The 18,033-nt window shown below is 38.3% G+C and overlaps 1 protein-coding gene across 2 annotated transcripts; it reads left to right on the forward strand.

The window, feature by feature from the left end:
* The first annotated feature begins 1,437 nt into the window (after positions 1-1,437).
* On the forward strand, positions 1,438-16,811 carry syn1 (synapsin I). 2 transcript variants are annotated; one of them, XM_088335404.1, is made up of 14 exons: positions 1,438-1,644; positions 1,870-2,214; positions 3,264-3,324; positions 4,227-4,318; positions 4,421-4,577; positions 4,670-4,759; positions 4,823-4,885; positions 4,953-5,095; positions 5,211-5,285; positions 7,176-7,278; positions 7,357-7,497; positions 8,476-8,545; positions 12,097-12,499; positions 13,846-16,811. In XM_088335404.1, the coding sequence occupies exons 2-13, from the start codon at positions 1,880-1,882 to the stop codon at positions 12,492-12,494; spliced, it is 1,728 nt and encodes a 575-aa protein (XP_088191530.1). In that variant the 5' UTR covers positions 1,438-1,644; positions 1,870-1,879; the 3' UTR covers positions 12,495-12,499; positions 13,846-16,811. The 2 variants fall into 2 exon arrangements, with proteins under 2 accessions (XP_088191530.1, XP_088191529.1); XM_088335403.1 differs by having other exon boundaries at positions 12,097-16,811.
* The last annotated feature ends 1,222 nt before the right edge of the window (positions 16,812-18,033 follow it).

Below are 18,033 nucleotides of genomic sequence, written 5' to 3' on the forward strand. Positions count from 1 at the left end.
TTGGAACCGTTATTAAGGACAAATTTCATGGAAAAAAATGGCCTCAACACTCTTAAGGTGGAAGACCAATTGTAAATGGCATATTTACATTGATTTGGGACACAGGATTTGGCATTATTATCATTTCATACATTTGATGAAATCATCAAATGACACACAGTGAAATAAAATGTGCGGAAGAATTAACTTTTGTCTACAGAGCGTGTTTGGCAGTTTTTTCAATTTTGTCTGAAAATATATGATGGGGCTCTCTCAATCTTTTTTTAAAACATGTTTTGCTTTAATGGCTCTTTGGGTCAAAAAGGTTCCCGACCCCTGTACCAGAGGATATCTTTCCAATAAGCCATGGCCTTTGTTTACATACTTTTTTACATTGTATCAAAACGACGTTTCTTCATCGATGTTCTATTAAACATTATAATCCAATCTCAGCAGAAACGTGAGGGTTGTATTCAATTTTGTGACATACTGCATTGGAGTGCAAATTCTATCTTTGCTTTGGTGCATTATGGTCAGGCTTGGGGAATAACAGAGTACATGTAACAGCGTTAAGTAAATAATATGCAAAAATGTAACTTTTTTTTTACAGTATCAAAAGAAAATAGTTAGATATATAAATTAAGGTATGTTTAGAAAAAATAAGGATTATTTTGTGGGATTACTATTTGATAAAGTTTATACTACAAAGCATGGGTTTCTAATGTGTTCATAATGTGAACTAAAACAGAACATATCTTGTCTGCCATGTGAAAGAAAAAGTTTAATTTTTCACAATTCACTATACTACGTGGTTAAAATGTGAGCACTTTTCATTGGACAAGCAACTACTCGATCTTGGTTTCCTCTATTTCTTTTTCAAGATTCCATTTCTGATTTATCTTAAATATATTTAGTTATTTTATTTATATTTAGTTTATTTTGTAATTCATTGACGTGTTTGGTATTGGGGTAATCCAAAAGTTACTGAATGTAATCATTTTATATTACTGCAATATCATGGTACTTGGATTGCGTTACTGATTACATTTCTCAACAGTTAACTAGTAACTGTATCGGATTACATATCGAAAGAGAAAAAATCATCGATTTGCCTGCTGAGGCAACAGGAGGAGAATCGTGTCTGTTGGAGAACGACGCGCCATTTGCGGCTCCTCTGTTCAGCATCACTTGACTGTCAAGTTGCACAAACTCATAAAACTACCGGAAGTGCTTCACTGTGTGTAATCAAATTGAAACAATTTTAGTCACTATAACGGTGTAAAAAATCAGACACAGATACATTTAACAACGAAAATCAAGATATAATTGTTGGAAGGACTAATCTTTGTGTTGATCGCGACATCAGAGCATCCAAATGTGAAAATCTATTCTCAATATCGGAAACAGGATTCCCTAAGTTCTCCAACCTTGAGCGCCGGTTCCTCCCCTCATCGTGACGCAAGGCAATGGGGGAAAATTGTGACTGGAGGGAAAGGACGCAGGGCACAGCATAGTGACATCGGGACTTTTTTTTGATTGATACAAGATCTCAAAATACGCGTGTGTCATTTAAATTTCGCGTAACTGAAGAGTGCTCCTGCTGTGCAACGCTGTCTGTTTGACATCAACATCGTTTTAGGGCGGATCACTCGAAAACACGCACAGGTAGGCTTCTTCATAATTACCTTCATTCAGTAAATTCACTCACTCAGGCTCCATTGTGAATATTAAAAAAATATTCAGATCGAAGGATTGGTGCGTATCAACGACTAACATAGAGAGTATCCAGACATGAATACAGTGCATTTTAATAAATAGTCCCTCGTCATCATCTGACAACTTGTGCGACGCATTTAGTGGGCGGACACGTCCTGTTCTTTTTCTCCTCAGTCTGTCCACCATGAACTACCTTCGTCGTCGACTCTCGGACAGCAATTTCATGTCCAATTTGCCCAACGGCTACACGGGAGATGCGCAACGCGCCGAGCCGCAGCCTCAGCAGCAGCAGCAGCAGCAGCCAAGCCCGGCAGTTTCCCCGGGGCCGTCGGAGAGGCGCCAGCCTGTTGGCCAGCAACAGTCTGCGGGCGGAAGCTCCAGCTTCTTCTCATCCATTTCCAATGCAGTCAAACAGACCACGGCCGCCGCAGCAGCAACTTTGTCCGAGGCGGCCGACCGGGCAGGCGTCTCTAGCAGCGCTAAAATCGTCCTGGTGGTCGACGACCAGCAGACCGATTGGTAAGAGCGAAGCAGCCTCGTCTATACAATGCAATGTGGGCCACCATGTCGTCTGTCATCCATCCTGCACCAGTGATTAGTTACAGTAACTAGTCGCCGAATTTAAAAAATAATTGTGTTGCCCCCCCAGATTAGCAGTGTGTTAATCTGAAATTTACTTTCCTGTTCCAAATTACCACATATATTGTAATCGCCAGTGGTGCTTATACACTAAATTACTCCCTGAGCCGGCCACATAACACTGCATGAAAATAGCCACACAATTAAAAAATATATAACAAACATTTAGACTAATCGGTGGAAGCGGTGAAGCCTTCATATTTCTTGGCTTGTGAAATGTTGAAAACTTGAAAATTTACAGCCGAGAGAGACCATACCCATTTTGTTGAAAAGCTTGGCAAAAAATAATAAGAAAATGATGCGGTTTAGTCACTTTAAATGTCCTTAGTTTGTAATCTTCTTTGTGGTTTGTAGCACTCCTTTACAGTTCAACTACAGAAAATAGTTACATTTGTTGTCAAATAATACACAATTTGGCTTTAAAGGAGTTGTACAGGATATAGATGTTTTTTTTTTTAATCTTCAATTCTCTGCCGCTATCTCCTTTTTTATAGACACGATTGTAGCCTTAGTCAACTTATTCATGGTGCAAGTACGTGCATTTCTCAGATGCACTCAAATAAATTATTTTTCTTTCATCTTCCTGGGATTTTGGGTTGGTATTTGGACTATACTTGAAATAGGCCTCTTCTTACTTTCACCATTTCATGCTACACTAACAAATAGAAAGATTAAAAAAAAACACAGGGAACAATATGAAGATACTGTCGTGATACAAATTGATATCGTTTTTACAGAAAAAGGAAAACATCCTCGTGAGTTTATCATGTCAGTGTAATTTTTAACTACTTATATATAATGTACAACTGATAATAAAACTGACTGAATTGCAGTTTAATGAAGCTCAGTTCTGTTTGAATCCAAACACCTGGATCGAATTGTACTTATTTAGAGTTGACAAGTTGTCCCAATTTTATTTTCACATATAGGGTGAGAGTTTTCAGAGGAAGAAAGGTCCACAATGGTGAATATGATATCAAGGTTGAACAGGTAGGTTTGAGACTGTAGAATGTTATTATTTGGTTCATGAGTGATTTATGTTTTTTTTTTTTTTTAATTATTATGAATATCCCCAAATAAATCTGCAAGGAAAACTCACACTTTTGGATGAGCTTGTACAAACTGTTTTTTGGTTATTCTTTTCTGTGGTTTTGGGTCTGGGACAGGGCAAAAATTTGTTTCAAAACCTATAGTATTGCCTGCTCTCACAATCAGAATGTGTCAAGACCAGAACGGACCCAATTGCGTAACGTTTACCATCAGTTTTATTGAAAGAAAAAGGAAGGGTGCCCACGATGTGGTGGTCGCTGAACGCGGGAAGCAAGTCTCTCTCACACTTGGATTGTGATCCGAATACGGAAAAGGATCTTCTGTAGCAAGTGATGGTGGTGTCAGGGACGGCAAAAACAGGTCGGTAGCCGGGACAGGTATAGCAAAAACGTGGTCGGGGTCGGAAATGAGTCGTAGGCCAGGACGGTAGAGTAGACTTAGTTCGGATCAAAAATGGGTCGTAAGCCGGGATGGGGGAGCAGATGTGGTCGGGATCAAAACAGGTCGTAGCCGCAGCAAAAACAGGATAGGCAGGAGTCAGGGTCAAAAAAGGCTAGCCTTGTATCAACAGAGGTTCGCAGATGGTCTGACAACAGGGGAGTGACAGGACTGGGTTTGAATAGGGACAGGGAGCCAATCAGAGCCTGCAGCGGTTAGCGCCAAATGAGCGGGCACACGTGATTCATATCGGTAATCATGACAGAATGTACTTCATGAGCACCAATACACATTTGATTAATTTTATTTTTCTTCAATCTGTCATTTTAAAACCTCTAATTAAATTCACAGTAATATGTAAACCCTTTTAAGTACAAATGGCCTTATCTTTCACTTGTTTTTAGGCAGAATTCTCCGAAATCAACCTGGTTGCTGACTCTTCAGGAAGCTACACAGTTAGCATTGATGCAATTAGAAACGGCCATAAGGTTACTAAGTACGTGAAAGATTACTCATTTGGTGTTTAAACTAGGTACATACAGTACTATGTAATGAATTGACCTGGCTCCTGGTAACCTTTGTCTTTGTTTCATTGCAGATCATTTGAACCAGACTTTGTACTGATCAGACAGCATGCCTTTAGCATGGACAAGAACGGTGACCACCGAAACTTAGTTATCGGTCTTCAGTATGCCGGACTGCCTAGCGTTAATTCTTTGCACTCCGTCTACAATTTCTGTGACAAACCCTGGGTGGTAGGTGGTTTGATATTGTATTATTAGATTAAAATAGAAAAATACAAAGGACCAATTTTGGTTAAATTTGGTTGTCAATTTGGTTTTTAAAGTTTGCACAGATGTCAAGGCTTCACAAACTGCATGGACCGGAGGAGTTTCCACTGATTGACCAGGTTTATTATCCTAACCACAAGGAAATGGTAAATTGTGATTTACTTAATCCTATATTACAGGAGCTAATTTCTAATGTACTCTTTCATTAGATAACATCCTCTCACTTCCCGGTCGTGATAAAGATGGGTCATGCTCACTCAGGAATGGGAAAGGTAGACCTACATTTCTCATTCTGTAACAAGAGCATATGAGAACATGCCTACTTTTGGACAATTGTAGGTGAAAGTGGACAACCAATATGACTTTCAAGATATTGCCAGTGTTGTCGCCCTGACCAAGACTTACGCCACATCTGAGCCTTTCATCGATGCCAAGTATGACGTCCGCATTCAGAAGATTGGTGAAAACTACAAGGCCTACATGTGAGTGGATTCATAAGTCGAGGGACCCTTTCTAAAAAACAAAAATGAAAAAAAACAACTAAAAAAAAAGTAAACAAGAACTCAAACGTTCAGATGGTTCAATCTTCTCTTACAGGAGAACATCAATTTCTGGCAATTGGAAAACCAACACAGGCTCATCAATGCTGGAGCAGGTTGCCATGTCTGACAAGTACGTTTTTGCATGCTCACAATGTAAAATGGGGCAGGCCAACAGTTACTGTAAGGTGGGAAAGTTAGAGCTTTGTTACTATATTTATTTTTTTGTTCTTTTTATAAATATTATATCAGATTTTTTTTTAGTTATGGTGAAGTTGTTGTTTTAATTCTTACCCTTAATAAAATATGGGAACGTTTAATTTAAAAAGTGGTGCCTTTACTTAAGGCACACAGTATTAAAAATCAGAACAGTCTTTTATTCAAAAATTCTCATTCTTATTCAACATTATTCAAAATGAATAATTAATAGTGGGACTTTGAACTAGTGTCCTCGTGTATGCTTTTTGGGGGGGACATAAAAAATTGGGTACTCTAGAAAAAAATGACGTGTGTAAATTAGAAATTTGGGATGCTACAAACTCGCATTGCATTAGCAGCAACCTTTAAGATGTCCAGTAAAACTTCAGTTGAAGCTAAACGTAGAACCAAACACATCTAAGGATCAATTAAACAGACATGGCTGAATATTTAAGTATATATAACATTCTTCCTTTTTGGAATATTGCTCGCCATGTGCTAATGCTTAAAGTCAATTAGGGAGCCAATTGAAAAGCAAATGAGAAAAAAAAGCTTGACTTTGTATAAGTTTTTGCCATGTTTAGCCTTTCATTTCGAGAATTTTTGCACAGAAATTATGTTAAAATTGTGGCATTCGGGGAATCAGGTGGGTTTTACACCCGGGAAATTACACAACCAAGAGACAGTTTTAAAGGGTTTAACAAAGATTACTTTATTAACTGCCAAACGTTCGGGAGAAATAGGGGGTGAGGCCCAAAACTAACTCAGAGTTTTTCCAAACAAAAAAATGCCGGGCGAGGCAAGGGGAGGAAGGCCAGAACCATGTAGTGGAAAAAGGGCAAAATTTTGTTCATTATTTGTACGGTGCACACTGGTCCTTTAACCCCCCGCCCTCCTGGGCTGAGAACACCTCGTCTCCAATCCCAATAAAAGAAGATTCCTCTTCTTACTTCAAAAAAAGGATTTGGCAACTGGCCGTTTACCCCAGAGGCGTGGAGGGATAGGAACATTCACTTTATCAACCTGCTCATCTCTCCTGTTCTTTCTTGGAATCGGTACTTAAACGCTGCTCAATGGGGAATTAGTGGATTGACCACAGATAGACCACACCCAGGATCCAATTGATTGCATGCATGCATGCATGCATGCATGCATGCATGCATGCATGCATACATACATACATACATCCATATATATATATATACTGGTATATATATAAACACATCTCATCTCATCTCATTAGCTGTACCGCTTATCCTTATTAGGGTCGCGGGGGGGCTGGAGCCCATCCCAGCCATCTCCAGGCAGTGGGCAGGGGACATCCTGAACTGGGTGCCAGCCAATCGCAGGGCACACGTGGACAGACAACTCACTCGCTCAGTCACACCTAGGGACAATTTGGACCGGCCAATTCACCTGAAATGCATGTCTTTGGAATGTGGGAGGAAACCCGGAGGAGGAAACCCACGCAAGCACGGGGACAACATACAAACTCCGCACAGTAAGGCCGGTAGCTGGATTTGAACCCACGCAGGAGGTTCCCACGACCTCAGAACTGTGCCGCACACGTGCTAACCACTGCGCCGCCGTGCTGCTCCTATATAAATACACACACAAATACACACACATATATATATATACACATATATAATTAGATACTGAATGAAAATACATACAGTAAGAATTCTTTTTTTTTATTTGAGAGTTGAAAAAGTTGGTTCTTTTGTACTTTCATTGAAACAATAAAGTGAATTTATTACCTTGACATTTCTCACAGTACTTTTTTGGTAATTCAAGAACTGAATCTGTTTTTGTTCAATCACAGATACAGGATGTGGGTGGACACCTGCGCCAACATCTTTGGAGGTTTGGATATCTGTGCTGTGGAGGCGCTTCATGGTAAAGATGGAAAGGACTACATCATAGAGGTACTCGAGGGCATCGAATTTAGGTCGAAAATGCTGCGGTGTTATGTACAAGAAATTGATCTACGTTTCTGTTCATAGGTTGATGACTGCTCAATGCCACTGATCGGTGACCAGCAGGATGAGGACCGTGTCCAGATTGCAGAACTAGTAGTTTCGAAAATGAACCAGATGATTCTACCCGCTTTAAGTTCTTCCACTGGCCGCATCGCAGCTACACAGGTGTGAAATTACTTTGTTTACCCAGGGTTCATATGGGTGCTTGAAATCCTTGAGAATGCTTGATTTATAGGTAAAGTACTTGTAAATGCTCGATATTGTTTTCATGCGTTTCAACAATCTGCTTACAAATGACGCAGACACTACTCTTTAGTGGCTTTGCTTTGCCATTGCATTTCTCCCCTTGTGATTAATGGCAGCAAGGTTTGTGTGGTATTGTCTTATGGGTTGAGCCCAAAAGAACAGATGCATGCTACACCTAAACAGGCTGTGTATTAGTGCAAGGATCACGCATCAATTTTGGACGTTTATTATGGACTCTGCAAAAAATTAAGGTAGCATTTCCCAGTGTTAAATTTAACGGGAAGAACTTCCTACATCTGAAATAGTAAACTGCATATTACTGTAATTTTTACTGAACACCTGAATGGGTAGAGATTTCAAAAATATTTATATGTGTATTTGTGGATATGCAAAATACATGACTTACACTGCATTTCTTCTCTTAGTGGTACTGGAGAAATTGGAAAATTGGCTTTGAAAATCCTTAGAAAGTGTTGCAACTTGGCTGTGAAAAATGTGTACAAACCTTGTGTAAATGATTTGATTTGAAGTTAAAAGTATGATTTTTTCTACAATATTTCAGTTGAAATATTAGCTCGAATTTTGGTAGATCCTTTTAAATCAATCGTCCTGAACACTTTTAACTTGATGTGCATTTTGTTCACATCAACATTTCCCCTGTTGGGGCCTTGAGTTATGTCTCGCTCCGCTGAAGCATCTCCTTACGGGATATGTTGTTTTACTGTGAGTGGAAAATGGGTACTTCGCTTGATGTTTGGCTGCATCTATGCAAAAATAGTGAGGTCAGCAAAAAACATGCCACTTCCAAAGACCAAAGGTAAAAGTCACATGTATTGAATTTATCTTTGCAATAAATCACGTATGTTGTCTATATATTTCTTTTATTGTGCATTTTAGAAAGCAGTGTCTCCTCAGCCTCTATCTCAACCAAGAATTACACAGTCTCAACAACGACCCTCTCCACAAGGTAAGAACTTTAAAAATGTTTTTATTTGGGTAAATGATTCCTTTGCTGAACTGAAAAAAACAAACTGCAAAACACAGTGGACCATCCATCATGTCACACTTTTTCAGTACATACAATACCAATAGTGCAATCGGTTAAGAATAGTGTGAAGAGGATGGTCAATCTAGTACTAGTTTAAATCCCATTAAAGCATTGGGTTCATTTACACACAGGCAATGAGAAACAGATTATTGTCATTATTCCGGTTATAGAAAGGCATGAAAGGCCCTCGGTTCGAGACCAGGTGAAAATTTATGTTGGCCTCAAGAGGGACGGGCGCCACCAGACTGTGCTTGCCCAAGACACACTACAGGAAATGGTGCCCCTATGACCTTCATGGTTCAGGGATCCAACCAACCAAACACACACAACAATCGGATGAACGTCTTTGTCTGACACAGAGTTTTACGATTTCAGTTGTTGGGTTAGTCTTTTCATTGTCTGATTACACTTGCATTTAAATGTATTTGCATAATATAATTTCTTGTGCACACATGCAGTTTCCCCTTATCAGGAATATTTAATGCTCTAAAGCACAGTGGGACTTCTCCCAAAGTAATGTTGGACTTTTAGTAGAGAGACGAACACACATTAACTTCAGCTTTGTCACATTTGCGGAGGTGGACTCAATTGCGTGGAAGAAGCACAGGACACAGGTGTACTCAACAAAGGATGGTATTTATTGACAAAAACCAGGATAAATAAAATAAAACAAACCAGGTCTCAAAACACCTACCCAAGTGTCCAAACCAGATTATGACAGGCTTACTCTCTAAAAAAGCCCCAGGGGTATTTTTCTCGGACATTTCTATTTTTTTCTGTCCCCATGGCAAAAACAGCACCAGTGTATCCATATGTATATACAATGGATGCCACAGTTATATCCATCCAAAAATAGTGTAAGTAGGAGCAAATCTTGTAAACGCACAAGACACGGAAAGTGTTTTTATTTGACATTTGGGCTCTGAAATGGCTCAACCGATTTTTGCAAAAATGTAACCAGTTACATTGTAGGCCTCTACAAGTGTCTTTAGCTAGGTTTTGTGTCAAGGCACCCTAAATAAATACCAAACAAAATTGATAAACATCTGCTTTGTGTACAACTGGGGCTCTTTGGCACGCCCTAGTGACTCCCTGGCCCCCTTTTTTTTCTTTTCTTTTTTTTTACAAATCACAGGCCCAACAATGTCACCCAGGTAGAATGCTTGGCAACATTGAGCCTGGCCAGGCCATTGCTTGTTATAAATAAATAAATAAATAAATAATGGATAGATAAATGGTTGAAATAGAGTGAAATAGTTCAATGACACCAATAAAAATCAACAACAGTCTTAGAAAATTATGAACCGGTATAAACCCCCTAAAATCAAACTTCCACAATTTCTATAAAGAGGCTCCAAGTGAAAATTACGTTCTTTTTGGGCTTAGAAATAGTTTATGTTGTCGTTTCTGGTAAAAAGGCAATACTTAATCTCTGTCAATATGATAGGGCTAACTTTAAAAAACAGTGAAAAACTATCAATGCTAACAATAAAGCAAATGCAGATCATTATAAATTCAACGATAACTAAAGTATGCCTCCATTTAGTTTACTGATTAGAATAAAGATTAAAATGGTTTGGCCTTTAGATATACGATTGTAAGTATGAGATAGATCAACCAAATATATTTATGCATTTTCTCAACTAATTCATTCTAACAATGGACACATGTTAATTTCAAAATACCATAAACCATCCTCTTGTGTTGGAGTCGCCACCGACACGTTTTAGATTTTAAATGCATACAAACACCACTTACATTTATTTTAATGATTAACTCTTCTGGGTCAAAAATATACATACAGCAGCCCTAATATTTGGTAACATGTCCTTTGGCCATTTTCACCTTAATTAGGATCTTTGTGTCACCATCCACAAGCTTCTGGCAAGCTTCTGTTTGAATCTTTGACCATTCATCTTGACAGAATTGGTGCAGTTCTGTTAAATTTAATAGCTTTCTGGCATGGGCCTGTTTCTTCAGCACTGTCCACAAGGTCTCAATGGGGTGTAAGTCAGGACTATGGGAAGGCCATTCTAAAACCCAATTCTAGCCTGATCTAGCCACTCCATTACCACTTTTGATGTGTGTTTGGGGTCATTGACCTGTGGGAACAGCCAACTGCGCCCGAGATCCAATGAGGATTTGAGGACATCTTAAAGAATTTGAAGGTAATCCTCTGTCTTCATTATCCCATTTACTCTATAAAGCACCAGTGCCATTGGGAGCAAAACAGCCCCACAGCCTAATACTACCACCACCGTGCTTGACGGTAGTCATGGTTTACTTGGGGTTAAAGGCCTTACCTTTTCTCCACCAAACAGATTAATGGGCATTGTGGCCATATAACTCGATTTTTGTTTTGTCTGACCACAGAAGGTCTTATCTTTCTCCATGTGATCAGCAGCAAACTTCAGTCGAGCCTTAAGGTTCCGCTTTTGGAGCAAGGGCTTCCTTCTTGCACGGCAGCCTCTCAGTCCATGGAGATGCATAACACGCTTGACTGTGGACACTGACACCTGTGTTGCAGCAGCTTCTAATTCTTGGCAGATATGCTTTTTGGTGATTCTCGGTTGAATCTTCACCCTCCTGAACAATTTTCTCTCAGCAGCACATGATAGCTTGCATTTTCTTCCTGACCGTGGCAGTGACAAAACAGTGCCATACACTTTATACTGTTGCTCTTGGGACATGCGTCTGCTTTAAAACGGCTCTTGAAGTGACTTTCCTGACTTCTTCAAGTCAATGATCCATGGTGAGCTTCTTTGACTATCCCTTTGCAGTGTCCGTGGGTGTTTGTATCCAATGAACCCTATTTAAATGGCCTCGGAGAAGTCACCAGCCGTAGTCACTCATAATAACTCACAAGAAGTTAAGAGGCCATGCTATGAAGCTCATTTCACTGACACAACTTCCTAAGTCACCAAAATTGCTAATTCGTGTTGCGGTTAGTATCTTTTTGACACAGCAGATTTGATCACTTTTTCTGTTAACCCATAATAGAGTCTTTAAAAAAACAAACCTCATTAATCTTTTTTTTGTGACAAAGAACTACCTGTTCCAATCACTCTATCAGAGAAAAATCCGAGTTGTAGAAATAACTGGAAACTCATGAGAGCCATGACATTATGTTGTTCACAAGTGTATGTAAACTTTTGACCACAACTGTATATTTAGCAGTTGTGTTGTAATACCACCGAGTGTTTGTCAGGTAAAAAAATACATTTTTGAAGAACATTTTTGAAATTGAGGAGTATACTAGAGACCCACAACAAATATAGAAAAAAAAACCCACAATATTTTCATGGATAAAGGAAGTCTAACAAGGTAACGAAGAGAAAGAATGGAAGATGTATCATTGTTTGAGATAAGGGTGGCTTCTGACCTGTTAACATGGTGCGTTTTATCAGAAAACTAACAATGTCTGGAAGAGGGTTAAAGAGGTCCATATGCTGGGATTGTTTTCCTATCAGGTGGCCCTCAACAAGGTGCCGCTGTACAGGGTCAGCAAGCTACAGCAAACTCGGGTTTAACTGACCCGAATCCCCAGACCAAGGTTAACCAAGGTGCTCGAAATCAAGGAGGCTCACCTCAGACCCAAAGACAACAGTCTGCCACGCAGCAACAACCAAAACCTCCTGCGGGGGGCGCCGGCCAGAAACCCCAGCAACCAAGACCTGCCCAGCCCCCAAGACAGCAATCACAAGGGGGTCAACATAGAAACGCTGGCCCGGGTGGGACCACTATCCAGCAGCCACGACCGGCCGTCCAGGGCCAAGTGGGTCCTGGGGGACGCCCGCCACTGCAGCAAAAGCCCCAGCACCCTCAAAAGCCCAGCCAGGACAACACGACAGTGGGCTCTTCTGCTTAATTGAAGTAAGTAGGCGCTGTCTAGGCGGCACATTTGCAAACTCGAATGTAGGAATGAAACCAGTCTGTTCAAATGTTATGGCATGCATCCCAGACTTTTTGCATTGATATATGCATGAGACACTGTATTTTGTTTTTGTAGAGATTCACTGGGATGTGCATGGTTCTTTTTCTTGCCAAAAAGTTCAAGTGCAATTTTCAGAAAAAAAACCCAGTCCTCTACTTTTTGAATGCAGCTTCTGGTCATACTGTTTTAAGTACACAAAACTCATTTAGACAGTATTGATATCCTTTTTTTTACTCTCTAGTCAACAACATTTACAACACCAGTAGTACCTAAAAAATCTCTGCAAAAATGCATTTTTTTCAAGAAATAGCTTTAAAACCTGACATTATAATTTTTCAGAAAATTGCATGAAATTAAAAGCAATTTACTAACCATCTTATTTCTATTTTGTAATAGTAAAACAGGACAGTTGACTATAGTACTACTGGCTACGTAGCAAGTACCGAGACCTCGAAGCCCCACTTACCAGCTTCTGAATGAGTAAAGCATGCAGTAAAGCTTTCTTTACGTTTTTATTTTGTTGGTGAGTACATACGAGTACTAGCCCTAAGTTTTAGGGTGCAGGACATAGTCAAAAAAATCTGTTGTTATTTGGGGTAAAATACTTGACAATATTTTGTGGTAGTGGAGCTCAACTTAAATGGATTCATGTAAAACTCATTCAAAAATGTTGCTTACGCCAAAGTTAAAGTTTTTTTTATCTCAATTTTCATTTGTGTTACATTTAGGCACCCAGCAATCTGTGAAATTCCCCAAAATCTTTTTTTAGATTGCCAAACATATTTTTAAATTACCTTATTTGTTTATTTCAATTTAATTGATGCCTTCTTAGACATTTCTGAACACACAAAATACACAAAAGTCCCAATAACTGAACTGTATTAAAGCATCACTCAGATAGACACGTGCATGAATTACAATCGATAGCAGTGATCAATGTTTTCATGTGAGCACCATATAAAAATCTTTCTTGCATTTAATGTGTTAAAATATAACAGGAAAAAATAAATGGAGCTCAAATGAATGCCATTGTTTCCTCCAATGACCATCACATAACACTCGGTGACATTATTCATTTATTATTTTGATCACTACCAAAAAGCGAAAATGATTGCACCTATTGAAAGTGTTCAGACTCATCCTCTCTCTCTTCATTGCTAACCATTGTCCACAATTTTCATTCCCTGGGTTTGCTGCATGACGATAATAGCTTCTCATTCTCCTCTATTGCCATTTCCTCTTCATAGCTAATCGCAGTATCTTACCAATACCTTCAACATTCCAGAAACCCCAAAGCCAGCAGTCAGCCTTAGCCAGGATGAGGCTGACACCATTCGCAACCTACGCAAATCTTTTGCCAGTCTCTTCTCAGACTGAGACGCCATCGTCATATTTACCATGTCTTCCCCCCACTGCAAGAAAACTGGCCTGGCTGGCACACAGAAAAATTGATCCCTGCTAATACATTTGCACGTAGTCACTAAAGTACACCTAATCCAGAATCAACTATACAGACACAACTGACCAAAAAAGCCTGTATATGCATTAGCACACGCAAACAAGAATGGCCGCAACATTTTGCTTTCATTTTTAAACCAGCAGTACCAAAAAACCCTTTCAATTTAATCTTATTTTCATGTACCAACCCCCAAAATCAATTATGCTCTTTGTTGAGCACATCCTGTAGAATGTGGTGGAGTTGTTAGCAACTAGTTGTGATGTTTTATCTGCATGACGACAAGGAAATGCAATGGTTGTATCTTCCCATCTCGGTGATTGTAAATGTATTGTTATGTACTTTATCTTAACAATAGACTGGCCAGGTAAACTTTGTAAAACTTGTAAGTGGGTTGCTTGACTCAATTTTTCCTATTTTTATGTACAAAACCTTAACAAAAAGCAAAAAGCATCCAACCTAGCAGAGGCTTTATTATGAGCTTTTTATTCATGTGTTTTTGACCAAGGATGACAGAAGCATGCACTCAAACTTTTTTTTTCATATACAATTCACTTGCACACAATTCAATGCAAAATAATACTTGAAATCACATAATGTACAGTCAATGTATTCAGGTTTCAATCAACTACAGTAGAATCTGACAAAGCAACAATAGATATACCTTTCTTTTATATATACATACATATTATATATATATATATATATATATATATATATACAGTCAACCACCAACTATACATGACTTCACAATTAACATAAAATGACATTTGGATATTATTAAAGAATGTATTTGTAAATTATGGTTGAAAATAAGAATTTGGTCACCTACTAACAAGCATAATTTGTAAGTCCCTTCTAAATTTCAAAAGCTACTTTTTCTTCTACTTGTTCTGTGTTTTAACAGTCCTTATTTGTGTATAGAACTCACCTATCCAAACTTTGAAACAATTACACTCTATGGTCAAGACTGGGGATTGGCAGCGAGCGGTTTCGGTGCCACATAAATCTCATTGGCGCTACCTAGTGGCTCCATGACGCTTTTTCACTAAGGCTTGATAATGGAAAAATATGTTTTATTTAGGAGGACAAACACGACCCAGACATTCATTTCCAATATAAATAAATACGTTATGTGTTATATTTGTTTGGGTCAAATATGGCTCTTTAAACATTTTTGGTACCTGACCCCTGGTCAAGACTAATGATCTGTAGAAGGATAATAGAAACAAAATTAAAGGTCTGAATCATGCAAGAGGCAATCAGCTTGGTGTGGAGTATCCAACAGGGGGTGCAAATATTAGGAACAAAACACACACACAAGACAGTGATAATCTCCCTCAATCTGGGTCCTCACCCAAGAGCTCAGCCTGTGGGCTCAAAATGATCAAAAGAAGAGTGAGCAATATTTCCAGGACCACATGGAGGAATCAAGTGACTGACCTGCAGCAAACAGTAACCGACTCAAATACTGAAGCATCAGGACCATCTGAAGTTTGCTAGAGAGAACTTGGATGATCCAGATGAGGACTGGGAGAATGTCCTTGGTCGGATAAAACTAAAGTTGAACTTTTGATGTGGGTGAGCATGCAGTTTGTGGTTGGCAATGTTTTTGTTTTCTTCCTGATGCACTTATACAGCATGGATGAAAAATGTTCTCAATGTTATCTACTCAATATACAAGCGATGCAATATAGAAATGTGTACGACGAAGAAATAATGACACATCTAGAGAAAAAAAGTACTAGGCCAAGGAATGTCACTTATGTACTGTAAGGTCATTCTGTAATATAAAAACATACTTTCCAAATATGAGATTAACACTACAGGTTTGTCATTACTCAACGTTGTGTCCGCATAGATGGTAGATGGGATTTTTCTGCACCTATAATCATTGGTCATTGATGTACAAACTTACTAAAATGTCTTCCATGGGGGATGGATTCCCACTTGAATGTGTATGTACGGCAATATCATGCTTTTTGGAGACTACCAAACTAGAGTCTTCATGCTATCTTTGTATGTTGTGGCAACAGTGACCCCTTTTGCTCTTTGATGCATCAACTTTTGAATGTTCTGTAACTGTTCTGAACAATTACACTATTGGTTTGCACATAAGTTGACTGATGCAGTTTGCTGCCTTCAATCTTCTGCTGCTGTTTATGCTTGTGTATGTGCCGTGTTTGGAAACCTCAAATTTTGAATTATTGAATGGAAATCAAATGTGCAGTTGAGTCTGAATTTTCAAGTTTCTAATTTTTAGAGGCATTATGGTGCTCTAACTTATTGCTGTGGTTTGTGATTCGTGACTTCAGATATTTGGAGTGGCTAAATAGTCTCTATGTCAGATTTGTATTTTTGTTTTATTTCTTTAGTATATGGAACTGTTAAATTGATATATTTTATGTTGTTTTACTATTTTCCATGGTAAAGACTGCCTATGACTTAAATATGTTGAGCATTTTTATTTATGATTGCTGTATTTGACAGTGAATGTAATTTATTTGCTTAAATATCCATTGTTTATACATTGTGGAAAGATTTAATGCTTGTAGATGTGTGTGGAAAATAGAAATAAATGTCAATTGATGCCTGCCACATTACAAAAACACAGATATAAACGAAATAAAGAACATAGCTGAAGTGCAGACATATATAAATAATATGTATTGTACAATTTGGTGGATCATAAAAGTATGTAGTTGGATGTCTTATGCAATGTTTGTATTGTATAATGTGAACATTGAATGTTAATGAAATATGCACATGCTCAATAAAGTCGAGAACCAACAAAACTAATAGTTCATGGCATTAAACAGCATAACATTTCAACCACAGAACTCCAAATTGGTCATCCGATTACCAACTTTTTATCTAGCTATCTAGCTATTTTATCTATCGTTCATCTAATTTTCATGCGTTGTCAAAATGAAATCTTCATATATATGGCCACAAGGTGGCGTAATCGTGAATTTTCTACCTACATGCCTGCAACTGTCAAGAACAAGTTAGTATACTGTATTCATAATTCACTGGACTAGGAACATTGTAACATTTTTTTCCATTATTGTTGCTTTGCAGTTGCAGGAGTTGTTGCATATTAGTCAAGTTTGGAATTATTGATGGGTTGAAAAATATACTACAGCATTGTTAAACCCTTACTGTGAACACACAAGGAGGAATAGAAAACAAGAGTACATTATTTTGAAACGTCTTTCGGGACATCCAAGGTTGCAGTTCACAGAATAAAGAACACTTATGTCAATGATAAAAAATACATAGATAAAAACAGATTTTTTTAAAAAATTGCTTTCTATATCATTTGTGAGTCTAATTATTGAATGCTCAACTGCTGAGGATAAATGAGGTGTCTTGAAAAAAAAGAATGGCTTGCTTGATTAGAAATGCAGCACACTTAGAATGATTCGTTGCAATAATGTCATGCTGTTATATAAGTTGTGTTTGTTTTGGGTGCAGTTCTTGGACACCCCTTAAGTGTTGAAAAGCAGTGAGCTTGTAAAATAATAAAAAATTGTTAAAATAAAAAAAGCACACTGGGAACAATTTTGAGCTGTGACTTTAACCATACTAAGTAGAACACTCATTGTAAAACAGGCTTTCTTGTTTATTATCCCAAGTGGGTGGTAACTACTATATTAGCAAAACAACAACAATTACTAAAAAATGTAATTTCTAATAATGAGAGTGCAAAAGGGATCCGGGGTCAAACTCACACCATTTCAAATTTGGCACAGGGGTGCTTAAACACTATGGTTGCTTTATGTAGTGTGAAATAGGTTTCATTATTTACTACCAAATCAATGTCTTTCTTGCATCACACATTTTCATCATAGACAAGTGCCAGGAGAACAAAATAAAAACTACAGCAACGTTATATGACGCCACTTCATTATGTTTGCTTGCATTTCTCATCCAATGTGTATTTCTTTGCAAATTAAAGTTTGCTTCAAACACTTGATTCCCGAAATTGCCAGAAACGACATTCTTTTTTTAACT

The sequence above is a fragment of the Urocampus carinirostris genome, chromosome 5 (genome assembly GCF_059441175.1).
Source record: "Urocampus carinirostris isolate Australia breed hairy pipefish chromosome 5, RoL_Ucar_1.0, whole genome shotgun sequence".
Lineage (NCBI taxonomy): Eukaryota > Metazoa > Chordata > Actinopteri > Syngnathiformes > Syngnathidae > Urocampus > Urocampus carinirostris.